Below are 25,044 nucleotides of genomic sequence, written 5' to 3' on the forward strand. Positions count from 1 at the left end.
TACAATCTGCCTGTTAGTTTTTTTTTTTTTCTTTTTGCAATGGTACACAAATATTCGACTGCTCCACCCCTAAAACTTCTTATTCTAAACTTAAAAACAGTTGAAAACAGACAGTCCACCTTTGTTGTACATAACATAACAACACATTGATACACATATCCTGTTTTAGGAAAGGATAAATCATTCATGCTAAAAATAAAAAAAAGTGATTCAAACATCTCTTAAATTTACAACTTTCGGATGCATGGTTTTTTGAATAACAATACATTTATTACATTTTGAGGATGTGTTTTATCAACAAACAATCGCCATTCCCATTGGAATCAACTGTCATACGAGGCAGAAAGAATGCACAAATTAGTACCACATTTAACTTCACATTCCACTAAATAATGATGCCCGCTTACTAAACAACTTAAAATTTGGTGACCATTTTGTACGCATCTATCCCATCGAATTCAAAATGAAATATACAACAACCTCTATTTAGTTTGGTCTTTGGTAGGGAATTGTCTCATTGACATTCATACCACATCGACTTAATATGTTTATATATACAGAAACGGATTAAGATCTAGAAATTGACGATAAGGGACACTTGATGAATTATTTTTACGACAACTAAATTTATTGATTCTAACTTCCCAACTGTGATCTTTTCATGTGTGTGTAGCACCATTTCAACTGCGTCTGCCTGTGGTGTTTATATCCACAACTGTACAATAACGAATGACACTTGAGATCAACACGGTTTTGGTTGAGTTCGTGTTGTGCAGTTTTCAGTTTTCTATGAAGTGTTAATTCTTTCGTAATTTTTATGCCAATGCGTTGTCGGCTTGCCTTTCGTTGACATACTGATTCTTCTTGTCCCTTCAGTATCGGTCGCCTCCTTTTTGAGTGTTTTTCCAGAGAAACTATGTTCTATCTTTCTCTCAGCTAGATTGTTTTTATTTTTTATACAGGAACTTAACAGTAATAGTTGCTATAACTAAGCGGATTCACTGATGGTGAGCCATCTGTCCCCGAAGCATCAGTCGCATAAAAACCAGTGCTGCGATATTTGCACTATTCTAATGATACATTGTACCTTCCGGTCTTTGAAATACACCTTCATAACATTATTTCATAGTTACATGTATACAACTGAGGTTGCAACAAAGGCATTTGTTACTTTATCACTTTTACTATTTTGGTTGTTATCTTTGGATTCCGAATCCCTAAAAGCTTTCACAGGATGACACGTTATCATTTACGAGATTCAAGAAAAGCAAATTATCATGAACGAGGTTGAAGAAAGACACTCTATCACACAAGAGGTAATCAAAGTACTGAAGTACTGAACATCGGATGACCGCAAGTTCTGGTGGATGGTCACAATCACTTGTCTCAGAAAAAAAACCCTATACCTGAAAGTTAGGTTAAGGTACATAGATATATTTTTTTGAGACAAGTTCCTGTGTGGATGATGAATAAATGACAGGGAATTAAACCTCGCCGTAATAATTATTATATTGTAGTGATAAAATCATTTGTTATCAGTATACTCTGGTTTGTTGTTATATATTATATTGATATTTGTATACCAGTTATATATATATACATAGCAGATCATCTTAATAACTCTACAGGCAAATGTTCATCCATTCACATATCATATTATTCTACTATTCTAAAGATAGTGCAGTGAAGGTGCATGGTGAACACTCTTCTGTAATAATTCGTTTTTCTAATAGATCGGATTTGAGTAGGCATTCATATTTTCCCGCTTTTGTTGCAAAACGTTCTCGAGATATTCTTCCGCATGCGTTAACACAAATTTTCGGTATTCATGATTTGTTATTGATATATATATATATATATTTCTCACGACAAAACATTTTCATATCATTTATCTATGTTCTTAAAAATTATTTTCATGAATATTTATTGATGAAATTAATATAAAACAAGCGATAAGGAATGTTATTTTGCACTCGATAATATCCGCGTAATTATACGAAATACGTTCGGTTATCAGTCAAAAGCGCAAGGAAATTTCTGCGGCAACATAACACCGGTATGACCTCTCAAGGTCACATCCGATGTAATAAAAGGCACATTATCATGAACGAGGTAATAGAAAGGCACAGTATCATGAAAGGTATTACAAAGGTTGATCGAGGTAAAAGAAAGACGCATTATCATAAAGAGGTAATAAAAAGGCACATTAATATGATCACAAACTAAGTAATTGAAAGACGCATTATCATGAACGAGCGAGGTAAAAGAAAGGCAGATTATAATGAACGAGGTAAAAGAAAAGAGGTTATCATGAACGAGGTGATAGAGAGACACCTTATCCTGAACAAGGTTGTAGAAAGACACATAATTATGACCGAAGTAATTAAAAAAACCCATTATCATGAACAAGGTAATGAAAAGGATGATCATCATGATCGAGGTAAAAGAAAGACACATCATCATGCACGAGGTAATAAAAAGGCTGATCATCATGATCGAGGTAGAAAAGACACATTATCATGCACAAGGTAATAAAAAGGCTGATCATCATGATCGAGGTAAAAGAAAGACACGTTATCATGCACGAGGTAATAAAAAGGCTGATCATCATGATAGAGGTAAAAGAAAGACACGTTATCATGCACGAGGTAATAAAAAGGCTGATCATCATGATCGAGGTAAAAGAAAGACACGTTATCATGCACGAGGTAATAAAAAGGCACAGTTTTATGAACGAGGTAATAAAAAGGCACAGTTTCATGAACGAGGTAATAAAAAGGCACAGATTCATGAACGAGGTAATAAAAAGGCACAGTTTCATGAACGAGGTAATAAAAAGGCACAGATTCATGAACGAGGTAATAAAAAGGCACAGTTTCATGAACGAGGTAATAAAAAGGCACAGATTCATGAACGAGGTAATAAAAAGGTAAATTTTCATGCAAGAGGTAATAAAAAGGCACATTTTCATGCAAGAGGTAATAAAAAGGCACATTTTTATGCAAGAGGTAATAGAAAGGCACATTATCAAGAACGAGGTAATAGAAAGGCACATTATAATGAACGAGGTGATAGAAAGGCACATTATAATGAACGAGGTAATAGAAAGGCACATTATAATGAACGAGGTAATAGAAAGGCACATTATTAGAGTTATTGCCTTTTAATGACGATTTTTTACCAATTTTGTGCCTTATTGCTTAAATATTAAAACCCATATAAGATAAATAGAATATTTAATAAGCAAAAATCATTAACACACAAGATCAACAACAAATAAGTTCACATGTCCGAAATTCTTAGTCGACTTCTAATTGAGCTATTGCCTTTTGATGACAATTTTTACCATTATGTTGCGATTTGGCTAATATTTTAAAAACGATAATAGAACGATAGAAACTTTAAAAAGAAAAATATGATCAAAATGACGTGACTGTGTGAAAAGTTGACGTCTGCCAGTTGATAATTCAGGAGATAAAACATAATAAACGAAATATACAAGACTTTTATGTTTATAATGTTGATAATGGATAAGAAACTTCCCTTTTCGTGAGTTCAACCACGGTTCCTGATTGGGTTCGTGTTTCTGAATTTTTAGTTTTCTCTGGTGTATGTTGAACGTGTTGAACACTTTAGTTCGTTTGGTTGCTTTTGTTATTTTAGTCATTATGTTGTATTTCACTTATAGTTTTTGATTTACCAATCATAATCTTTTCTTGACATGTTTTAAATTTTTTGTATGCCGTACTGAAACTTTTGAATTGCATTTCCTCACATAAAATAAATGCATATTCAAGCCCAAATATTTTTTTTGAAAATTCTATATCATGGCTTGCTCTTTATATTAAAAAAATATAGTCTGATATACTAAGGGGATATTTAAAACAGAAACGTAAATTGTCATGGCAAACAAAACGAAATGCAAACAACAATCTACACCTGAAAACACAACATAGAAATGTGACTAAGTGTCGTCATCTAACAATCAAATTACAATTGAGGAACAAATACGTCAGCGTGGTGTTTTAGGTTAAACTTTGTACTTTCCTACAACACGGCATTTATATCTTATTAGGTTTTGATTTGATTAAACAAAGAAGGAAATATTTATACATTGTGACAGTCTTCATACAATGATTGAGGAAAGGGGAACCATTAAGTCTCTAAATTTGGAATCAGCGTAAAGTTAGCTATTATTTTACATCGGACGTGACTTTTATTTAACCGAAAGTGGCTAATTTTCTCCCTGAATTAAAGAAAACATTGCATTTTCAAAATGTTTAAATATTTCGTGTCGGTTCATTATATCATATGGTGGGGTTTTCTTTGGTTTGAAAACCAAAATATATGTTTGAAAAATTCTATTCAAATAAAATCGAAAAAAAAATGAAATTCTATAAATGCACTGAAAATTTACAATTTATTTAAAAAGATAGTACACAAACTTTAAAATGTATAACATAGGCGATACATTCGTAAAGATAAGTTAATTGACAACATAGAACACGTCGATTTGCAGTAAAGTTTATTGTCTGAGTTCATTTGAGTTTAATACGCCTTTAAATGATCGAATACTGTTCAGATTGTCTTATTATTTAATTCCATTGGAAACAAAAACAATATACATGTGTACATATATATACAACAATTATGAATTGTTATTTCCTCTTTTTTCCACAAAATTTTCTATACCATCTACGTACATAAAGTCATCGTCGCTTTCACTTTCGCTTTCACTTTTATTAGATGCCTGGGCTACATGTTGCGTCATAAAATCTATGTCCGAATAAACCGTTCTGTCACCAATGCCATGTATAACAACTTCATGCACAGTTGGTACATCTTCAAAAATAACTTCTGCATATTGTAGACTACTTTCACCAATCTGGAATAATATGGATATAACAACACACCATAAGAAAGGAGAAGCCTTGTATGTACGATGATGTATTGCTTAATAAATTTATTAATTTTCATGCAACTGCATCAGCATTGCAGGACCTACACTCACCAGCGACTGCAACACCTAAATACTTGAATGTTCGTGGTTATTGTATCAAAAACATTCACGTTTGAAATTACCATGCATGCTACTTTTAAAAATGCAATACAAGTCCATATCGGCTTAATCACACAACATATAAAAATATACATGTAGTGTTGTATAAAAACGTCGTTCACATCATTCAGGTTAACTACTACTAGTTGTCACTCATCAAGGAGAAATATCGTGATTCACATCTCTATACTATTTAAGGAGGGCGTGACATAGTGACTCGTATTCAGCCTTTCAACTTTATCAGCGAAATGCTTGCTGGAAAATGGATATATGACAGCTAAGTCTAATAAATACTGGACGTGTTTGAGTGTATTTACCAGTTAACCAAGTTCAATTCGATTGTTGAAGCATGATCACATCACAGACATACATTTAAAAAAAAAAGAAATTGTCTTGGACATAGTATGCAAAGTAAGTTACCTCTAATCCACGTACTGGCGATAGGACACTTCTGTTTGAATAAGACACACTTTGACCGTTTGCTAAAGAAAAATAAGAGATGAACTGAATTTAATAACCACTTAAAAACTGAAGAACACTTTAGGTTAGTGTTATATTGAGAAACGCCTCATTAGTTCAGCGATCGAATTAAAAATTGTGATTTCTAAAATTAGAAACAAACTCCACAACATGATCTTGAACCAGTCCAATGTCAGAAACCTGTTGTCTTATAGAATGTATTTATGCGTTTTTGTTTTCAATAGACGATGTTATAAATCCTTTGATATATTTATCTTTAATCTTTGAGACCTGGGTCAATTCAAAGCTCGACATATTTTTAAAAAGATGTCTATTGTTGAAGACTGTTTGTTGATGTATTTATTCAGTCTATTTGTATCGTGATGTCTTTCTACAGAAGGTGTGTGGTTCTCTCATGGCACTCTGGCTTCCTCTAGCAATACAGACTAACTGCCACGAAAAAGCACAATAGTGCTAGAAGTGACGATAAACACCATTCAATCAATCAATCAATCAATCATTGTAACGTGATTGACGTTAACCTCATTCTTCTTCTTTCCATATTTTACATTAAAGGATAAGACAGTGCGAAACTAGCTTTTTTTTATACGATCATACCTCCATTTTCATTATACAGTCGCATCTGATGAGTTTGATTATCATGAAACAAAGCTGGTAAGTTCTGATATGTTTCGTTTTGATTTAAAACGTGATGTACAGCTGCTGCATTTTGGAACGGAGACGACTGGTAAAGTTGGTTCTCAACTGATTCCCCTGTAAAATTTCAAACGAAAAATCAAAGTTAATAAACAAATATGGAAAAAAATAAAATAAAATATGGTAAAAAACGTTAAAAAAAAATTGTAAATCCATATCTAACCAATGTGGTCATCCATATAACATGTTCAAGCTATGGACAAACTGGCGTTGTGTACCAAACTAAACATACTAGGCATTCTGAGAAGCCAAATAGACACATAAATATTAACTGAAATTAACTGACAAGAAACCTGACTTAATGGTTATGGTTAACATGGCACACATAAAAAAAATTGATTAATGAATAGTAGCGAACTATTTTGTATCGATAACAAAAATAAGGGGTGACAGACTGAAAGATATTGGGATACAATCTCTCTGCTCTTCTTGTTTGATTACATCATTGTTTATGTTAAGATTCTGTATATAACGGACATGCGTTATAAAATAAGATGTGTTCATCATATCTTTCTACAATAAAATCAAAATCTATTAATGTGTGCATTTATCTTCTTTGTATGTATACATTGCATATCTTCGTCGTTTAAGAGTAAAAATATTGTTTTCAGACTAAATGTCAATAACTGTACAAAGGGAAACAATTCAGTTTAAAAAAATCAAAATCTATATCTCCCTTGTAACATATATTGCAAGCTGTCCCAAGTCAGGAACCTGTAGATGATTGGTTGTCTTTTTTTATGCCCCACATATGGGCATTTGTTTTTCGGTTTGTGCGTCCGTTAGTTCGTCTGTTCGTTCGTCCGTTCGTCTATCCAACTTCAGGTTAAAGTGTTTGGTTCATATATTTGGTCAAGGTAGGTTTTGATGAAGTTGAAGTCCAATCAACTTGAAACTTATTATAAATGTTAAATGATAAGATATTTGTAATTTAGAGTTTTGACCCCAATTTCACGGTCAACTGAACAGAGAAAATGATAGTGCGAGTGGGGCATCCGCATACTATAGACACATATGTTATACGTTAAAACTTTTATTGTTTTGCATAGTTTGTTCTTCTAATGTACTGTTACACCTCTGTCCAAGGTTTTGATAGGGTTGGCCTTCAATCATGTTTAACCCCGTCATATTCTGTAAATGCCTGTCCCAAGTCAGAATCCTGTAATTCAGTTGTTTGTTGTATGCATGGTTTATCACATTTGTTTCTCGTTCATTGTTCAATATATATTCACCATGGTGAATGGTTTTAGAATCGTCATTTCGAGGCCTTTTATTAGCTGAGTATCGGTATGCGTTTCTCATTGTCTTCATGACTTCTATGTTATTTGATCTCTGGTGTAGGTATATCGCATAGGCATTTATACCACATCTTCTTTTTTTCTTCTATCTATCAGTATAATTAAAATAATGTTATTTTACTGATTTACTTGACTATACTTTTGTTGTATATCTTATGTTTCGGTACACATATATTCTACATTAAAAACGATGATAAAAAATATAACAGTACCTTGAAGATTATCTGTTATCTCGTCATCTCTGCTACTAAAAAGAATTATGCCAAAAATTGGAGTATCAAACATTTCGTAGTTGTTTTACCATATACTATGAGGTGAAAGCGATATAATACTGGATCAATTAAGAATTGCATATGTATGTAAAATAACATTTGGACCAAATTTTTTATTGAAATTGTCAAAGTTAACAATTGTTTGCAGACGATTGAATGATTTTCGTATGACACGGAATAACAAAAAAATATTTACTTTCTTTTTATTTATTCACGCGAAGTTTGTAATTTTAAAAAGAAAATGCATATTGAGGTATAATAATACATAACGGTCCGTTAAGGGTATTGGAATTTACAAATATTTCTTTTTAATAGCATTAAAAAAATGCATAAATTAAAAAAAGATTGAACAAATATTAAATAGAATTGTTTATTTACATGCAATATAACAGAATAAAATATCTGTAGAACTAATATAATTAATTAAAATAGTAATCAATACACATACTCATTGATATAGCTAGATACATCTCTTGCTGAAAGAAGCAGAAAAGAAATGCTGTTGATTAAAAATGCAAAGTTATGGATATTCAACTGCTATTAATATAAATCCATTGCACACTGTATTCAAAATATAAATAATGTAATCAAAATAAAAATAAAAGTATTTCCTCGACTTTGACACATGTAACGTAGGATTCGCTTACCCTTCCGGAGCACCTGATATCAAATCGGATTTTGTGTTGTTCGTGTTGCTCAGTCTTTAGTTTCTATTTGGGTGTTTTGCATACTGTAGAATTGAGAATGGAACCAGGAAATGTGTCAAAGAGACAACAACCCGATTTATAGCAGACTACAGCACAAGGCCAATAATGAGCTTTTAATGAACACAGCGAGGAAAATTTAAACTAGTTTTATTTGTATACGTTTTTGTCATGGTGTTGTCAGTTTGTTGTCGACTTATGAGTTCGAATATCTTTTGGTATCTCGCACCTCTCTTTTGAAAAAATACCATACTGTAAACTATGTACCAATGTATTAAAGAAGTATCGAACACTTTGCTCAAAATATAACTTTGTTTCAAATGAATGTAAAAAACTGTTTTGAAGACGAAAGTTGTGTTGAATTTCTTTGTCTCTTTCCATTTGCATTTTCTGCACAGTTGTATCATAAAACATTTTATTTATCGTACCTTTGTTCCTTATAAAGAATACTATCCTCATTACAATCGTTAGAACCAGTATGAAGATGATCGGCACAACAATTGTTACTACTGTAACTGCAGATCCATTATTTGATAGGCCTGCAGACAAATTAGTGTAAACGTAATTTTGAATAATAATACGAACAACGAACGCAATGGATCATTAATCAACGGGGGTATTACGGTTTTTTTGTTTGTGTTTTTTTTTTTAATTATTTGTGTATGTTTTGTTTTGCTTTATCAGTCAAGCCACTTTCGAATAATTTTTATAATTTTTTTTCTTATGTTGTGGTTTTACACCATTGTCCTACATGTACAATGATGTATGTCAAGGAGAGAGTGCGCCCTACAACCATGTTTAACTCTGTTATTTTCTGTAAGTGCCGGTCTGTTCCTGGTCAGGAGCCTGTAATTCATTGGTTTTCGTTAGTTGCTGTATATAAATATTTTTTCGTTTACTGTTTTTCAGATAAAATAAGCCGTTATTTTCCTCGTCGTAATATAGCTTGCTATGTGGTTTGCGTTTAGTTTATTAAAGCACAAAGTTCTTTCCAATAACAATGTATAGACAAACTAAGCAGCTCACAGAGAAAAAAAATAACGGTAAATATAATCGGAAACGGGAATATCTCTAGAGGAAAGATAAAGACTGGTCAGCATGGTCAGGTTAATTTACTACATTTTTTTAAATACTCACCTAAAGACAGTACCAGAGTGAAATCCGTCTTATTACGTATACATTGTCCAAATCTATTCGTTGACAATACTTGAACATAATATCGAGTATTCGGACTTATATCATATAATAGAACTGTCATCATATGCTGCATATTGTCCATTACAGGTTCTGTCTGCCTCCACATTTCTGCGGTTTCTGTTTTATATTCTATAACAAATGTCTGAAAAAATCCTCCGTCAAATCCTGGACACCAAGAAACTTTAAGATATGTTTCAAAGGGAATAACTGACACATTTGTTGGAGGCTCTGGACAACCTGGTTTATTAAAAATGTATATATAATATACAGACCTTCTAAAATTCAAACTGACCATTATTCCGTGCGTTCATCGTGTATCGTGCGTGTTGCGTGCGTGTATCGTGCGTGTATCGTGCGTGTACCAATCGTGCGCTCATCATTCATCGTTCCGTGTATTTTCCGTGTAACGTGCGTGCATCGTGTATTCTTAATCGTGTATGGTGCGTGTATCGTGCGTGTATCGTGCGTTCATCAATCATTCATTCTTAACCGTGTATCGTGCGTTCGTCAATCGTGTATGTAACTGTGTACATCAGATAACGTGCATTTGTCAAACGTTCATCTCTAATCGGGTAACGTTCATTCATTGCGGTTTTTATATGATAGTCGGTTATAGAGCTCATCAAAGCTTATATTTTATCTCACGGTTAAAGTGTATATATATATGTTCCGACTTTAAATAAAATTCACATTCATACTTACTTTCTTGTGAACACTTAATTAACTTCATCGTACTTAACGTTCATACAGATTCATGAATTTTTGTGTAAAATTTATTTATCATCTGTAAACATTTCGTGGTTATTCAGTGAATCTTGGCTGGGACTGACACATTTTAATATAATGATACATGTTCTACGTACAAACAATAACATGATGACATTTCTACGACAGAACAGTTAAAATTGGAATTTCTATTCAACTGAGCGTAATGGGCTTAAAAATATACTGTTGGCCAACTGTTATTTGTTAAAAAATATTCCGCCAATTGAAAACAACAGTGCTTTTGCAAAATTTAGATGTTGGGTAGCTCCACTAAAAATAGAAACTGGAAAGTATGAAAGAAAAGAAGTCCACGAGATGACATGTGTTGTAGCTCTACTATTGAAGATGAACTTCATGTCATTTTAAAATGCCCATTATATGTAGATTTAAGACAAATTATGATACATTAAGCTAAACATTTTAATGAACATTTTAACCTTTAATTATCAGATAGCGAAAAATTTATATTTTTATTTAATAACGGCAATGTTGCAGCTATAGTTGCCAAAAACATCAACAATATTTCATTGAAAAGAAACGGCATTTTATTTCCTAGTTCTCAAAGAAAAAATGTTTTATTTTCATATAGTACAGGTGGACACTGTAAATTTTAAATGTAAATGAGTAAATATATTGTGTCTTAAAAGTCTCTCATTATTCTTTTTAAGATTGGTACATACAATGCAAATGTTTTAATGTTTTATGTTTATTTCTGTGATTCTCATTTTATGTTTGTATGTGGTGAGACTATAATAAAATATTGAATCAGTATTAACATGATTAATGTTCAACTTGAGTCATTTCTCCAATGTTGAACAATGCAAGATTATAATTCTTCGCTTATTTGGCAAATTCATATTCTACTAAATATTCAAACATTTAAGTTTTGATAAATACCATTACAAATATAATTTTTGTCTTCGTTTCTGATGGTCACGTACAGGTAAGGTTATTCCATTGAGAAAATACAATATACAAGATTGTCGGGTAAATGTGGATTGCGGATTAAGATTTTAGATGTCAAACTTGAATTAACAAATTAAACTGAGGCGAATTTAACACGAATATGTATTTTCTCTTCAACAGTGTTTTTATTCTCTGTTCTTTATTTTCATTTAAAATAAGCTAAATATGTTTTGTGGAAAATTGAATACAAATAAACATATGTATTTGAAGGCATTTTTTTAATTAAACAAGTATAAGATCACGCACATATATCCCGTATTCCTCAAGAAGGATTTTAAATTGAGGAACTTTTTAAACTTGAAATTGTGTTTACGAGTTTAAGATATTCTTTTTTATTTAAATTTTTTGATAAAATAGTTAAATATATTGTATTATCATAACAAGTCTTTATTTAAATGGAATAAACATGGAATACTTTCACAGATTCACTTTTCATTGTGTTCATGGTTGCATATCAAGGACACCGTTTTTAATGTATGTCTAAAAGATTAATATCCGAAAAAATAATTCACAATAGTACTTTGTATTAAAGAATGACGGATTATTTTACCATGGGGGTATTTTTTGTTCCGTTACTGAGGACATTTTTTTGTCCTTTATGAATCCATATGACAAATTTGACTCCAATAAGGATAAATTTTATCTTATAGAAAAATCGGTAGTTTTTATCCGATAGATTTTGTGTTCATCTTTATCGGATATAAAAGACTGAAAAATACAAACAATTAATTGAAGTTTCGTATGCATCTATCACGATCCAGCAACTTTTGACTAGTATAAAGGGTTGCCTTGGTTTTATAGCTCAAAACGGTATCATTTGTTTTGCTTTACATTGGGTTAAATAATGAAATGTATGTTTCAGAAATTTACACAAGTTTGATTTCGGCTTTGACTCCCGGGGACACTGTCGTTTACAGTAAAAGACGAAAATCTACACATGTACGTTCTTATAAAAAAGAAGTTGTGGTATGATTGCCAATGTTCATCATTATATCATAATTATTGTACTCCCCCTAATAATGAATCTATAATATATGCCACTGGACGTTAAACGATCAACTATTAATTCATCCATCTTATCCTTTTAGTTTTGTGATAATTTGCATATCAAATACATGAAACAACAGGGGCGGATCCAGCCATTTTAAAAAGGGGGGTTCCAAACCCAGGGCAAAAGGGGGGAGGGGGGTTCCAACTATTATGTCCCCAATTCAAATGCATTGATCGTCCAAAAAAAGGGGGTTTCCAACCCCCTGAACCCTCCCCCTGGATCCGTCACTGAACAACTGCAGAGTTTCACTAAAGTTAGAAGGCCGATATTATTGCACATATAAAATAGACATTAACATCGATCCCTACGTTTTGATCCCCTCACAAAACAACACTTTATAAATTTCATGCATATATAACGCTTTTCTGGATTTACTTTCACTAGGAACGCTCAATGCTAAATATTTGAAAGCCAAAGAATGTATAAAATAGATAGGAGTGTAGAGCTATATGACCAATAAAGGGCCTATACACATTCACAACATTCTGTGTATTTATGTGACTGTCCAAAGTCAAAAGCACGTAGTTCAGTGGTTTTCGTAACATCAATTCTGTTATATACATGTATTTGGGCTTTTTTTGTGGCAAGATACATGTAGCTTTGAAATAAAGAAGGCCGTTAGTTTGCTCAATTGAATTGTTTCATATTTTTTTCATGTCGGGGCGGGGCCTTTAATAACCGACTTTACAGTTCCCGTATTTTTTCATTATTGAAGGTCGTATAGATATAACTGCTAGCATTCCTCTTGATTTGAACTTTCTTGAATAGTTGACTCACTAGCAATTATATCACATTTTCTTATTTTTACAAAAGCCTTCAATCCATCAAAAGCCAATTTAGTCTGCTGAAGCTGAAACCTACGTTTCTTAAAAAAAATCTAAATTTATATACTGACAATTTAAGAAATGTTTGTCATAGATATCTGTTCGTGATATAAGTATCAAAATATTTTAGCTATGAAGATGTGTAAACCCTTAAATAAACCCTATTTCTTTGGGCAATACCTACGGGAATTAAAATAATAAAAACCATTATTAGAAAATCGGAATATATATGTGTGTATGACTCGGAGGTGCAATGGAGATCATAAAGTTTGATGGCCACGCGTGAAGTGCGCTGGTCTGCGCCGAAGTGCGATGAGCTGTTCGATGGTTTGCGATGGTTTATATAACGCGGGATACCTAGATTAAAGTCTACAGATGTGCAATTATTATGAGCAGTATATTTGTTTCAATGTCAGTATATAAAACATTTACTAGTGTTATTGTCTATGAATGTAATAGTTAAAGTTGCCGCGTACTAATTTAGAGACCGTCCTATTTGATGTTTTGCATGTGGAAATTATTCTTGCTTCAACATGTATCTTTACTTAATTTGTTCCTCTAATGAGATCCTCATATACCGTTATATAATCATAAGAATAGTTTCACGGTGGACCCGTATGTATTGAGGGAATGACACTTCATCGTACGTAAAAACAAATCTTTCGCGTTTCACAGTCCTACATGTATATTGAATTTTACCCACAACTCAGAAAGTTGACCAGCGCGGGGTATGCTTAAACCTCTTATTCTTGATGTCAGGTAACTTACTCGTGTTTATGTTGGATTGCTGTCTGATTGACGAATATCCGTCATTTTATATATATATAACAAACAAATTTAATTTAAATATATATATATATATATATATAAATAAAAGTTAAGTAGAATCCGTATGCTGGTAACATATAAGAAAATTAATAAAAGTTAATAACGGTTTCAATTCATCACTTTTACTAGCGCTTTCACTGCTTTTACAGATCTTCAGGTAATATATATATATTTAAATTTGTTTTTTAGGGATGCATCCAGTTGCACCTTTTCATTTAAAATATATTTCCGTGAAGTAATCTCAAAAGACTACTCACTTCAATAAAAAATAAATAAGGGAAATTTAACCTCTTCTCGCATGTTGCACTTTGTGTAATTTTTCTCTTCTACAAAATACTGCCTTGAACTCAATTTTGGTATAAATATAAAGAAGCCTCATTTGGTTCTTAAATGGATATTTTTTAAACACCTAAAGCTAGGTAAGGCCTATTTCTTGATATAGGCTCTTAAATTCGGCAACTTTTAGAGACAGACCGTGCTTGGGTTGTATAGCCAGTCAAGGTCGCTAAACTCTCATTATCCGTTTAGAGATTTTCTGAAAATACGATGGTTACTGTCTCATTAGAAACTAAAACCTTATCAAATATGGTGGCCTTCGGTTGTCATCTGCTCTTTTCGGGTTGTTGTCTCTTTGACATATTCATCATTTCCATTCTCAATTTTAAAATAACTAAAAATATGATAAACAGTTGTCAGATCAATATTCATTTAACAAGCCAGTGCGTTGATACAGGTTATATTCTACTGAATTTACTATATCCGTTGTTATTACGTAATTATATAAGTCCCGTGTCCAGGTAAAAATAACAATTTGTGGTTTGTATGTCAGGTGAAAGTGACAACGGGTGGTATGTATACTAAAATGTTTATCGTCTTCCATTATACATGAGGGTGTGGATGGGGGTTTATAGAATAGAAAATTATTGACCAAAAAATAAAGAATACAAAAAATAACCAGACAAATATATAGAAAAGAAAATGATGAGGTACTAGAATATATGGAATAAAGAATGATCGACAAAAGGTATAACGATTAGAAAAAATGCCTAAAATGATAGAATACAGAAATAATGAATCCCTATTCAGACCCTCATAATTTTACGATGACATTTAGCTTTAGGACAATTATGGGCATGCGATACAGTTTTAGAACCACACTGATTTTTTTTTACAAAAGTTCACATATATACAAGCTAATTTTTACAAAATCAATTTGTATATGTAATAAAAATTATATCTTCATGTGCTAAATTTAAAAGACAAATGGGTTTGAATTATTCTTCATTAAAAATTTTACTTATAACATTTCGGTTTCTTGGACATTTTTGTCCTTTGAACAGACATCCTTAGTTAACTTTTTTGTTTCAAAAGATAAAGATATGCGGATTTCGGTAAAGAGATTAGGAATATCTTCGTTATAAAATTGGGCTCTACATTTGTGTAACAATTCTTTGTTAATATTTAATTTTTGTGAAAAGAAATTGATACAAGAAGAAAAAACGGTATTTTTGTTGTATATTTATCTAGTTAAAAAAAAGTCGGTAATTTCTTCATAAAAGTTTCAACGAATAATCTTCATACAGTATCAAGCAAAATGTCATGTCTAAAATGAGGGAGCCATAACTGATAACACTTTTTCCTTAAAAAAATGAAAAAATAATTATTTGGATAAGAAAATAACCCAGATATTTAGATATATTAGAATAAAAATATTTTTTTAATTTTTTAAAAATCATTTAATATTCATCGGTTTATGATTAAATGAAAAATATAGAAAATTATTAAGTTGTTTTTAAGAAAGGAAAATAATGTTTGTCCCGAGAAAAAAGCCCCCCCCCCCTATGAATGATCATTAATTTACCTAAGTGGGGGCTTAAATTTGGAGACCGATCGTGCGGCCTGACTGCCATAAACAACAGATAACGAACAGCAAACAGTGGATACACCAATTGATATGTATGAAAGACAACGGCGGACACAAAATGATTGCACTGAATAATTTCAACTACCATTGAGATCGTTTTTTTTCAAATCTCCTTATCAAATTAGAAATGCATTTTAAAAAACCTTGGGATATCTTTTACAGTTTGGAATTGGAATTGGAATTAAAAATTGCATTTCCCAAAGAGTTTCAGGTAAAACCCCGAGAATCTCACCTCCTAGAAATTTGAAGTGCCAGGATGTTTGAAAATATGTATAAATTTTTTTACATACTTGAAATTGTATAAGGATTATAAAAAGATTCAGTATGTTTACTGTACAAACCAACAACAGACACCAAGTGATGGATACAATTGTGGCTTATATTGTTTAATTTATTTTTACTGAGAGCAAAATTTGATTGATTGATTATTCAGTGGTTGTTTAAACGTCCAGTGGCAAACATTTCATGCATATTCAGGACGAAAAGTCGTTTCAGAAGTATATAATGAAGTATTTGGTATTACAAATGTTTTAATTTTCTCATTATTTGGTAAATTTCATTTTCTTAGCTATTTCTAATTAATTTGTACGAATCAGATTTTTCTGACAAATTATATATTTTGCTCTAAATTAACTCATACGATTCTGATAATATAAGGAACATTGTAACTTCAGTAAAAAAAAAAAAAGATTATGATTGTTTAATCAGTTGTTATGTAAGTTCGCTCGTGTCAGTCGGATCACTGATTTTCGGCAATATCAAGGAAAAACCGGCACGTTCCAAATATTGTTCAACTACTCATTTAATGGTGATTCTTTTTCTTTAAAAATTGGAATTTATGTAATAAAAATCTATCTATCTCTACCATAGTATGAAAATAGAGTACAAGTAACACGTCCTTTCTAGTCCTTAGTGGCATATTATAAGTCCTTAGCAGTGTTTAGACGTACAGGCAGAAAACAGTCGAAGGCCACCAGTGGGTAGAAAATCCCGCACCGAAGGCGTTTTTCAGCTGGTCCCTAAACAAAAATGAATTTTAGTTCAGTGATAATGGACTTCATACTAAACTTCGAAACATACAAATATTTCCTAAATTTCGGAAGATAAACATATGATAATTAATTAGTTATGGTTACAAATTTAGACAGATAAAAAGAAAGGGGGGGGGGTCAATGCATTTGAATGGGGACATATGGTTAAAACCACCCCTTTTATCCTGGGTTGAGAACCCTCTTTTTAAAAATGGCTGGAATCGCCACTCTTTAAAACGTAGCAATTTATAAATTATTTATATTAAGTAGAATTATAAAATCGATGAGTTTTATAATTTGACAACACTCATTGATATTGGAAATACTATACTACAATTAATTTATTTAATACATGGAGTGTTTAGTAAAACTGTCGACCAATCAACACAGAAAGCGAGATATCTAAAATTTGTATACCCTTATAGATTTTCATTATCACATATCAATTTTAAATGCAATTTCAAATAAAATGGCTTTGAGAACCGTGTATTAAGCGCTTATCGTTCATTCGTCAATGAATCATTCACCGTGCGTGTATCGTGCGTGTATCGTGTGTTCATCATTCATCGTGCATCGTGCGTGTATCGTGCGTTCATCATTCATCATTCATTTTTCGTTAATCCTCCGTGTAACGCACATCGCTCATCGTGCGTGTATCGTGTATCGTGCATTCACCGTGCGTGTATCGTGCGTGCGTGTATCGTGCGTGTGGTCAGTTTGAATTTTAGAAGGTCTGTACATGTATATGTTAAAGAACTCTGCAGTCGTAAGTGACATTTTTCCTATTACCACCTCAAAACAACAATATACAATTTAAAGCAAATTTCCTGACGGTTGGCTTTTATCTTCAATGACATATCAGAATATGTTTATCACCATTTAAGTTATCAAAACATTTCTTTGAAAATTCAAGTTAATACACGAAACTTCATAGTTCAAACCCCGCACTTCTTAAAAAAATATAGCGAACAATTAACAAAATAATTCATTCAAGTTTCATGAAATCGTATCAAATTTATCTTTGTTTTTGTACGACGTATGGACGGGTGGATAGAGAACGATTCACCTCACTATAAATCATGGCTGCCGAATAAAAGACTACGTGTTTTTTTGTTTGTTTGTTATTAAAACATAAATATCATTTCTGCTAGAAATATCAGGACTTTTATTTTATCTATGTATCTGAGCGACATGGTCCATGTGTTCCTTGCATGCATAATATAAAGTTATTTCAAATAAAATGCGGCTCGCTGGTAAAAGGGAAACTATCCAATTTGAATCGTGTGTCAATTGTTTTTATCACAAAAGTATTCTTAACGCCCGTCAATAGAATAAAGTATAAATTATGTCTATAGTCCGCACGTCTGTATAAGGTACTAGATATACTCACTTGCCGATTTAATCAGTACCATGTACTCATTGCATCCTTTTTGGTTACAAGCTGTTATTGTGTAGTCATTAAAATCTTCAGCTTTATCCAAAACTATTTTGAAGGTTATCTTGATACCATTTACTGTTACGTTAACATTGTGAAATACGTCATTCGTTACAATTTTCATCATAGTAGTCTGTATGTTTAGAGTTATGTTATCTTTAGAAATATTTGCTTGGATGTTGCCAAACTTGTTGTACAGAAGCACGGTCAAGTTAATCTCCCGACTGTATTGTCCGAACTGAATTGGTTTGTTTGCTTTCACAAATATTGGCGGACCTAAACAATGAAACACATGTGCATAGATGTTAACATATGCTTAGTATATTGATATGTTACAACCGTTGATTTGAAGATACTTTAGTATTTAATTTCAAACACCTGCTCCTTTAACAAATTGCATATTGTTGTGCAATGTTCAACACAATTTGAATGAAAATAAAGCCAATTCTTATTATTGTATATCTATTTTTTCCATCTATAAATATAAAAAAAATCTTGTTTATTCATTATAAGAATATGATGCGGATATCAAAGTATACGTAGCAAAGGGTACCACTTAAATGTGAGGGTATGGCCATTTGTACCTTACTGTAAAGTATTTTGCGTAATTTTCTAAGAAGATCCGGCAATTGCAAAGAAGTGGTAAACCTTAACATAGATATGTAACATTGTATTCTGACATTATTTTAACATAAAGTTTGTAGAATTCTTTAAAGTTTGTCTCATGAACATTCCTTGTAAAGTCCTTTTCAGAATAGCATATTTGTTACGGTTGGATTAACTTCGTGTGAATATAAAATTATAGAGCGACAAACATTTTAAAATTCACCATCAAGCATATCATCGAAATGTATGCTTCTACATTTTTCATGGTTGGGTTTTTTAAAGCCAACTATACATTGCGCAAGGTCATGTTTTTCTATGACTGTTTATGACGTCTTTAAATAAATCAATTGGATGATTAATGTGTACTGATTGATAATTTCGTCTTCGATGCATGATATTCTTTAGTAGATGTTATTGGCTTTGAACAAGCTGTCAGTAACTGCGAGGACTCTCAGATGAGTACTAAGTGTCTTATTGTTTTTGGGATGCACAAGTACCCAGCCCCGCCCACTCTGTGTTTTTGTTACATGTATTTCAATTTGTATCTATCTGATGAGTAAAGCCTTTTTCAACTGATTTTTATAAATCGTTCTTATGTTGTACTGTCCCATGTTAGAGGTAGAATTATGATCCCGATAACATGTTTAACCCCGCACATTCTGTGGGTATGTGCCTGTCCCAAGCAGTTCAATGGTTGTAGTTTGATTCTGTGTTACATATTTGATTTCATTCATTTGTTTTTTACATTAATTAGGCCGTTAGTTTTCTCGTTTGAATTATTTTACGTATTTTACTTAGAGGCCGTTTACAGCTAACTGTGTGGTATGGGATTGGTTCATTGTTAAAGGCCGTACTGGGACCTAAAGCTTTTAATTTCTGTATCATTTGGTCTATTGTGGAGAGTTGTCCCATTGACAATCATACCACATTTTCTTTTTTATATATCCGGTATGCTTTTTTGCATTGTTGAAGGGCGTATATAATAGACTATAATTAGTTGCATGTACATACACTGGTTTTGAACTTTGATGTTTTATTGGCAATCCTACCACTTCACCTTATTTTCATATTTTTACTATACTTGAGGGTGATTTTCTACCTTGATCGTTAATGAGAACAGTTCCTTTCTGGTATAAATCTCCATGTACATTAGGAATACCGTTTGACGAGTTACACGTGTAAATGCCATCATTTTCATGCCGCCTGTTGTTGTTGCCTGCTTTAAAGATGGTCAATTTACCATCTTTCGTCCCTCGGAAACTTCGAATATATTCTTTGAATTCGGAGCGATGCTCCCAGTTGCCAAACGTATAGTTAGAAGGCTCTCCTTTATGATTGCAAGTAAGTATTATTTTGTTGTCAAATAATAATCTTGTAATATGGATAACCGGAGGATCTGTGAATGTAAAATACTATTATGATTTTCATTAAAATCAAAGCTATTTGAGAGAAAAATTTGATAATATTCAAACGTATAACATTAATATAAAAAAATCATTTATGCACACTTTTTTGTAGTTGTTAAATGCAATTACCAACAGTTGACAATCAATGTTTTATAGATTTTTTATGAGTATCACCGAGATCTGTCTTAATGACTTACTACAAGTCAACACAACAAATGTGCTTGCAAGTTGAATGAAACCAAAATAACGCAGAAAGTCAAAAAACATTATGATTACTGCGTATGTTTCTTCTTATAATTGATGGACCGGCTAATGTGGTTTTTGTTCGATACAACTACAGTTTACAATTCGAAAATGCAGTTATTAATAAGAAATACTCTTGTGTTTTGAGGTTCCAGGAGAAAAAAAAATTAAAATGTTCTATAAATGAGTAGTTCAACCTGTATATTTGAGGCGAAATATATCAATTGGGACATCCAAGCTCAAGGCGAAATAAACTGACCAGAAAATTACAGTAAGACTTAAAGACTAATGACGGTATATAAAACACAACAGAGACACAAAAAAACCCGAACAACACGAACACCGCTAAATACCGTGGATGAAATGATCAAGTTGTCCGGCAACCTAAAACAGATCCTGCTCCACATGTAACACACGTTGTTGAACAATATAATCAATACAATTATTGATTTATTTTCAATATAACCAATACAATTATTGATTTATTTTCAATATACCGAAAGAATATGTCTGTCTGTAGTACATTATTTTTAAATCAGAATACTCGTATTAGAATCTTGTAATATGAATGAAATAAAATGGTGAATACACGTGTATGCAACAACAATTCAATCATACAGACCATTATTATCAATAGCAAAAAACAAAAAAAGAGGTCATAATGCGGTTTCAACTAATGCAAGTTCATGTTTTCTTGGTGCCATTTTTTTCAGTTTTAAGTATATTGCATGCTTTTGCCAAACTTTTCATTGCTATGACACTCTACTTACATAAAACCTTGTAGAACATTGATTGTTCTGTTTGTCCTACTGTGTTAGTTGCTTTACATATGTAAAGTCCGGTATCGCTTCTGTTAAGTGAAGTAAATTCCAAACATAAGCAAGAATCATAACCGTTGAGCACGGATTCGTCATTTTTTTCCCATTCAATAGTTCTGACCTTTGGATTGCTTTTAGCTTGACAACATATTTTTGTGGAATTCCCTTCCACTAAAGTTTCTGGAATTATTTTATCAATGGCAATCTCTGGTTTGACTGGAAAAGAATTTCAACTTTTGCATACATAACTTACTTTCTTTTTCATGCATGTAAACAGGATTAGTTTACATAAAATAGTTGTATCTGAATATATCTCTATATAAAATTTAGGAGATGCGGTATGCTGTAAAAGGGAAAACTATTCACTAAAATTCAAATGGAGTGGATGTAAGCAATTATATGTTACCTTACGGCCTTCAACAACGAGAAGGGGCCTCGGTGGCCGAGTGGTCTAAGTAGTTACTACTGTACTCACTAGCCAGTCAACACTGAGGTTGTGAGTTCGAACCCCGCTCGTGCGGGTGCACTCGACTCCAATCTTAATTGACTAGGATTTTCAGTTTTTCTATCGAAGGTCGGTGGTTTTCTCCGGGCACTCCGTCTTCCTCCACCAATAAAAACTGGCCGCCACAAAATAGCCCAAAAGCGGTGCTTAAAAATGGCGTTAAAACACCAAAACTCAAATCAAATCAAATCAACAACGAGAAAATCCCACACCGTGTAGTCGGCTATAAAAGGCCCCGACATGAAAAAAAAACCCAAACAACTCAAGTCTATCAATATATTTTGGCAGGCTTTCATAATATATTTAGATATTACAAAACATTAAAATTTGATGTAGCGGGTTTGATAAATAAATGGCAGTTTTACTTTCAAATTTATGTCTAATTACAATAAGTCAAAACTATATCAACTTAAAATATGTAAATTCAAATGAACAATAAAAAAACAAAAAATTCTCCCCTGGTATGTTTCATTGGTTCTATACTTAGAAATAATGTCTACTATTTCATCCATAATAGTTGATCAAAAAAATCTGCTATGATCAGTTGTATATTAGAAATGACATTGTTGTTTTTTTTTTTTTTTTTTTTTTGATACACTTGTTACATGTACTGTTTTGTGAGGAGAGGGAGGGGGGTTGAATGGGAACATTTGAATCGTTTGATAATCTCACGTTAACAATTCAAAACATCTTAATTCCAAAAACATTATATATTAAAAAAATGTTTATCACATAACACATTAAAAATTTTATGCCCCTATTATTTTATGATATCTAAGGCAGATACATTTCATATCTTGTACTAAAATCTGACGTTCTCATTTTTTGTGATTTAGAAGAAAAAAAAAATAAAATAAAACGCTTTGTAAATGTTACGTGTTTGAAGCGCTCTTTCTGGATTTACCTTCATTACGAACGTTCAAAGACAGATAGATGTATAAGTTACGTATCAAGTGAAGAGCTGTATTCCTAAGAGGCACATTCGGTACACCCTTTCCCCCGTCATCATCCCTAGTAACTTGATCATAGTGATCACTGAAAAGAGTTTCACTCACATAGGATATCTAGCTCTACTGTACAAACCAGTGGATTATTCAGTGTTTCACTAAAGGCATAACACACAAATGACTGCTGGTTGTTCTTTCTTGTAGGAACAAAAGAATACTCTAGGCTACCATTTTTACCCCAGTGAATTGTGGATCCATTCGTTTTTAAAACCAGTGTTTCCTCTGGATTACCACTTTTCACAGTGCAAACAATTGTGATACTTTTCTTCTCAACTCTGCGGAGTATTTTCTTTCCATCTCTGTCAATTGTGTGTTGTATTTTCAAATTAGAGGGCGGACCTATTAAGAAAAAACAATTTACAATATTAAAAATTAATGTTGTCTAATGTAACATCTAAAAGATGTATACAAAACAAAATGTTAACTATTATTAATTGTATGTCTTTTTTTATGAAAACATATTTTCCTTTGAAAAAAGATACAGTTATATGGTCGTACATGACAAAAAGCAATCACATACTGGTATAACTTTGTATTGATACATACGAAACTATTACGCAAATTTTAGTATATTCTACAACAATGAACTGAAAATTTCCCATCTTGCAGCAAGATTGACAGCCCTTAATATACTATATATTCATTGACAACAACTACATGTCATTATTCAAAAGCTTTGATGGACGAATCACGAGAGTAGTCAATTTATTTGATTTTAGATTGTCTCAAATATCAGTGGCGGATCAAGAAATTTTCATAAAGGTGGCCCGCTGACTGCATAAGAGATGGCTTGCTCCAGCCATGCTTCATTGATTCCCTATATAATCAATAAAAAAAATCCCTCAAAAGTGGGGACCCGGGCACCCTGCTCCCCCTAATTCCGCCATTAAATATTTAGACAATTCATATCATCTGATAACGTATACAGTAACCCTTGGTTAGTAAGTTGTTGTTGATCTATGAGAAAATGAATGATAGAAAATAGATACTCATTTGTGTCGAATGGTAAAGGTTTTTAACTTTCTAGATTGTTTATATACTTTTTTATTTTCATGTCTCATACATCATTTCTTCTTTATATATTTTTTTTCCAATTACAAATTCCGTCATTATATTTGTTGTTAGACAAACGATACACATGAACAAGCTTGAATACAGATGATACGTGCTGAAAACGTAATACGTTATAACCGATGAGACAACAACCATTATAGGAAATAAGGTAGATCAAAATATTCAGAAAACACCTTTTTGAAAACATTAATTCGAAGAAAGACCAAAATTAAGTAAAACCAAGAAAGACCAAATACGAGCAAAAGTAAATAAAACATTGCGCAGATAAACGTAAGATTAAAAACCATTAACCCTACCAAAACTGATAATGAAATCAGGTGAATCAGATTATTAGACATGGCCCGTCCCAACTAGGAATCCTTCGTGTCAGTTAGATGGCCAGATTAATACCCATAGTATACAAGTTTTAAACTGTACCAGGGAAAGGTGTCCTACAGATTAAACGCAAGTTGAACAAAAAAATTACTTTTGACATATTTTCAGACATTATTTTTTATAAACAAAAACTTACTTCGAAGGTACACGTTGTAAGTATTTATTATGATAGAGCCACTTTCCCAATACTCGCATTTGTAGGTTCCGGTGTCGTCAGCTGAGAAATTTCTTATTATCAAGTTACATTCACCACTTTCATAATCCCCACTGATAAAGATATTTGAATTTTTCAGTTTGGGATTCAATAAAAGCCCCTCGGCGTAAGGCACATTAACTGGTTCTGTTTCGTTTGCATCTAGTTGATTTACCGCCGATGTTTTTAATACTCGCCATGAACTTTCGTTTTGATTAAAACAAGTACAGTTAAGAACAACGGTTTCTTGTGTGCCCACAAAAATTCTTTTTGTGCTAGACGTAATC

General features: G+C 32.3%; 1 protein-coding gene and 1 long non-coding RNA gene across 2 annotated transcripts; both read right to left on the reverse strand.

The window, feature by feature from the left end:
- Positions 1-4,401: 4,401 nt before the first annotated feature.
- On the reverse strand, positions 4,402-9,040 carry LOC127719071 (uncharacterized). The gene is made up of 6 exons (XM_052225117.1): positions 8,938-9,040; positions 8,254-8,281; positions 7,746-7,780; positions 6,137-6,292; positions 5,480-5,541; positions 4,402-4,885 (listed from the first exon to the last, which is right to left on the reverse strand). The coding sequence occupies exons 1-6, from the start codon at positions 8,966-8,968 to the stop codon at positions 4,649-4,651; spliced, it is 549 nt and encodes a 182-aa protein (XP_052081077.1). The 5' UTR covers positions 8,969-9,040; the 3' UTR covers positions 4,402-4,648.
- Positions 9,041-9,651: 611 nt separating this feature from the next.
- On the reverse strand, positions 9,652-20,526 carry LOC127717944 (uncharacterized). The gene is made up of 3 exons (XR_007989478.1): positions 20,236-20,526; positions 18,486-18,806; positions 9,652-9,943 (listed from the first exon to the last, which is right to left on the reverse strand). It is a non-coding gene; the product is annotated as an uncharacterized LOC127717944 (long non-coding RNA).
- Between the last annotated feature and the right edge of the window lie 4,518 nt (positions 20,527-25,044).

This window comes from Mytilus californianus, unplaced genomic scaffold, assembly GCF_021869535.1.
Source record: "Mytilus californianus isolate M0D057914Y unplaced genomic scaffold, xbMytCali1.0.p SCAF_10, whole genome shotgun sequence".
Classification (NCBI taxonomy): Eukaryota; Metazoa; Mollusca; class Bivalvia; order Mytilida; family Mytilidae; genus Mytilus; species Mytilus californianus.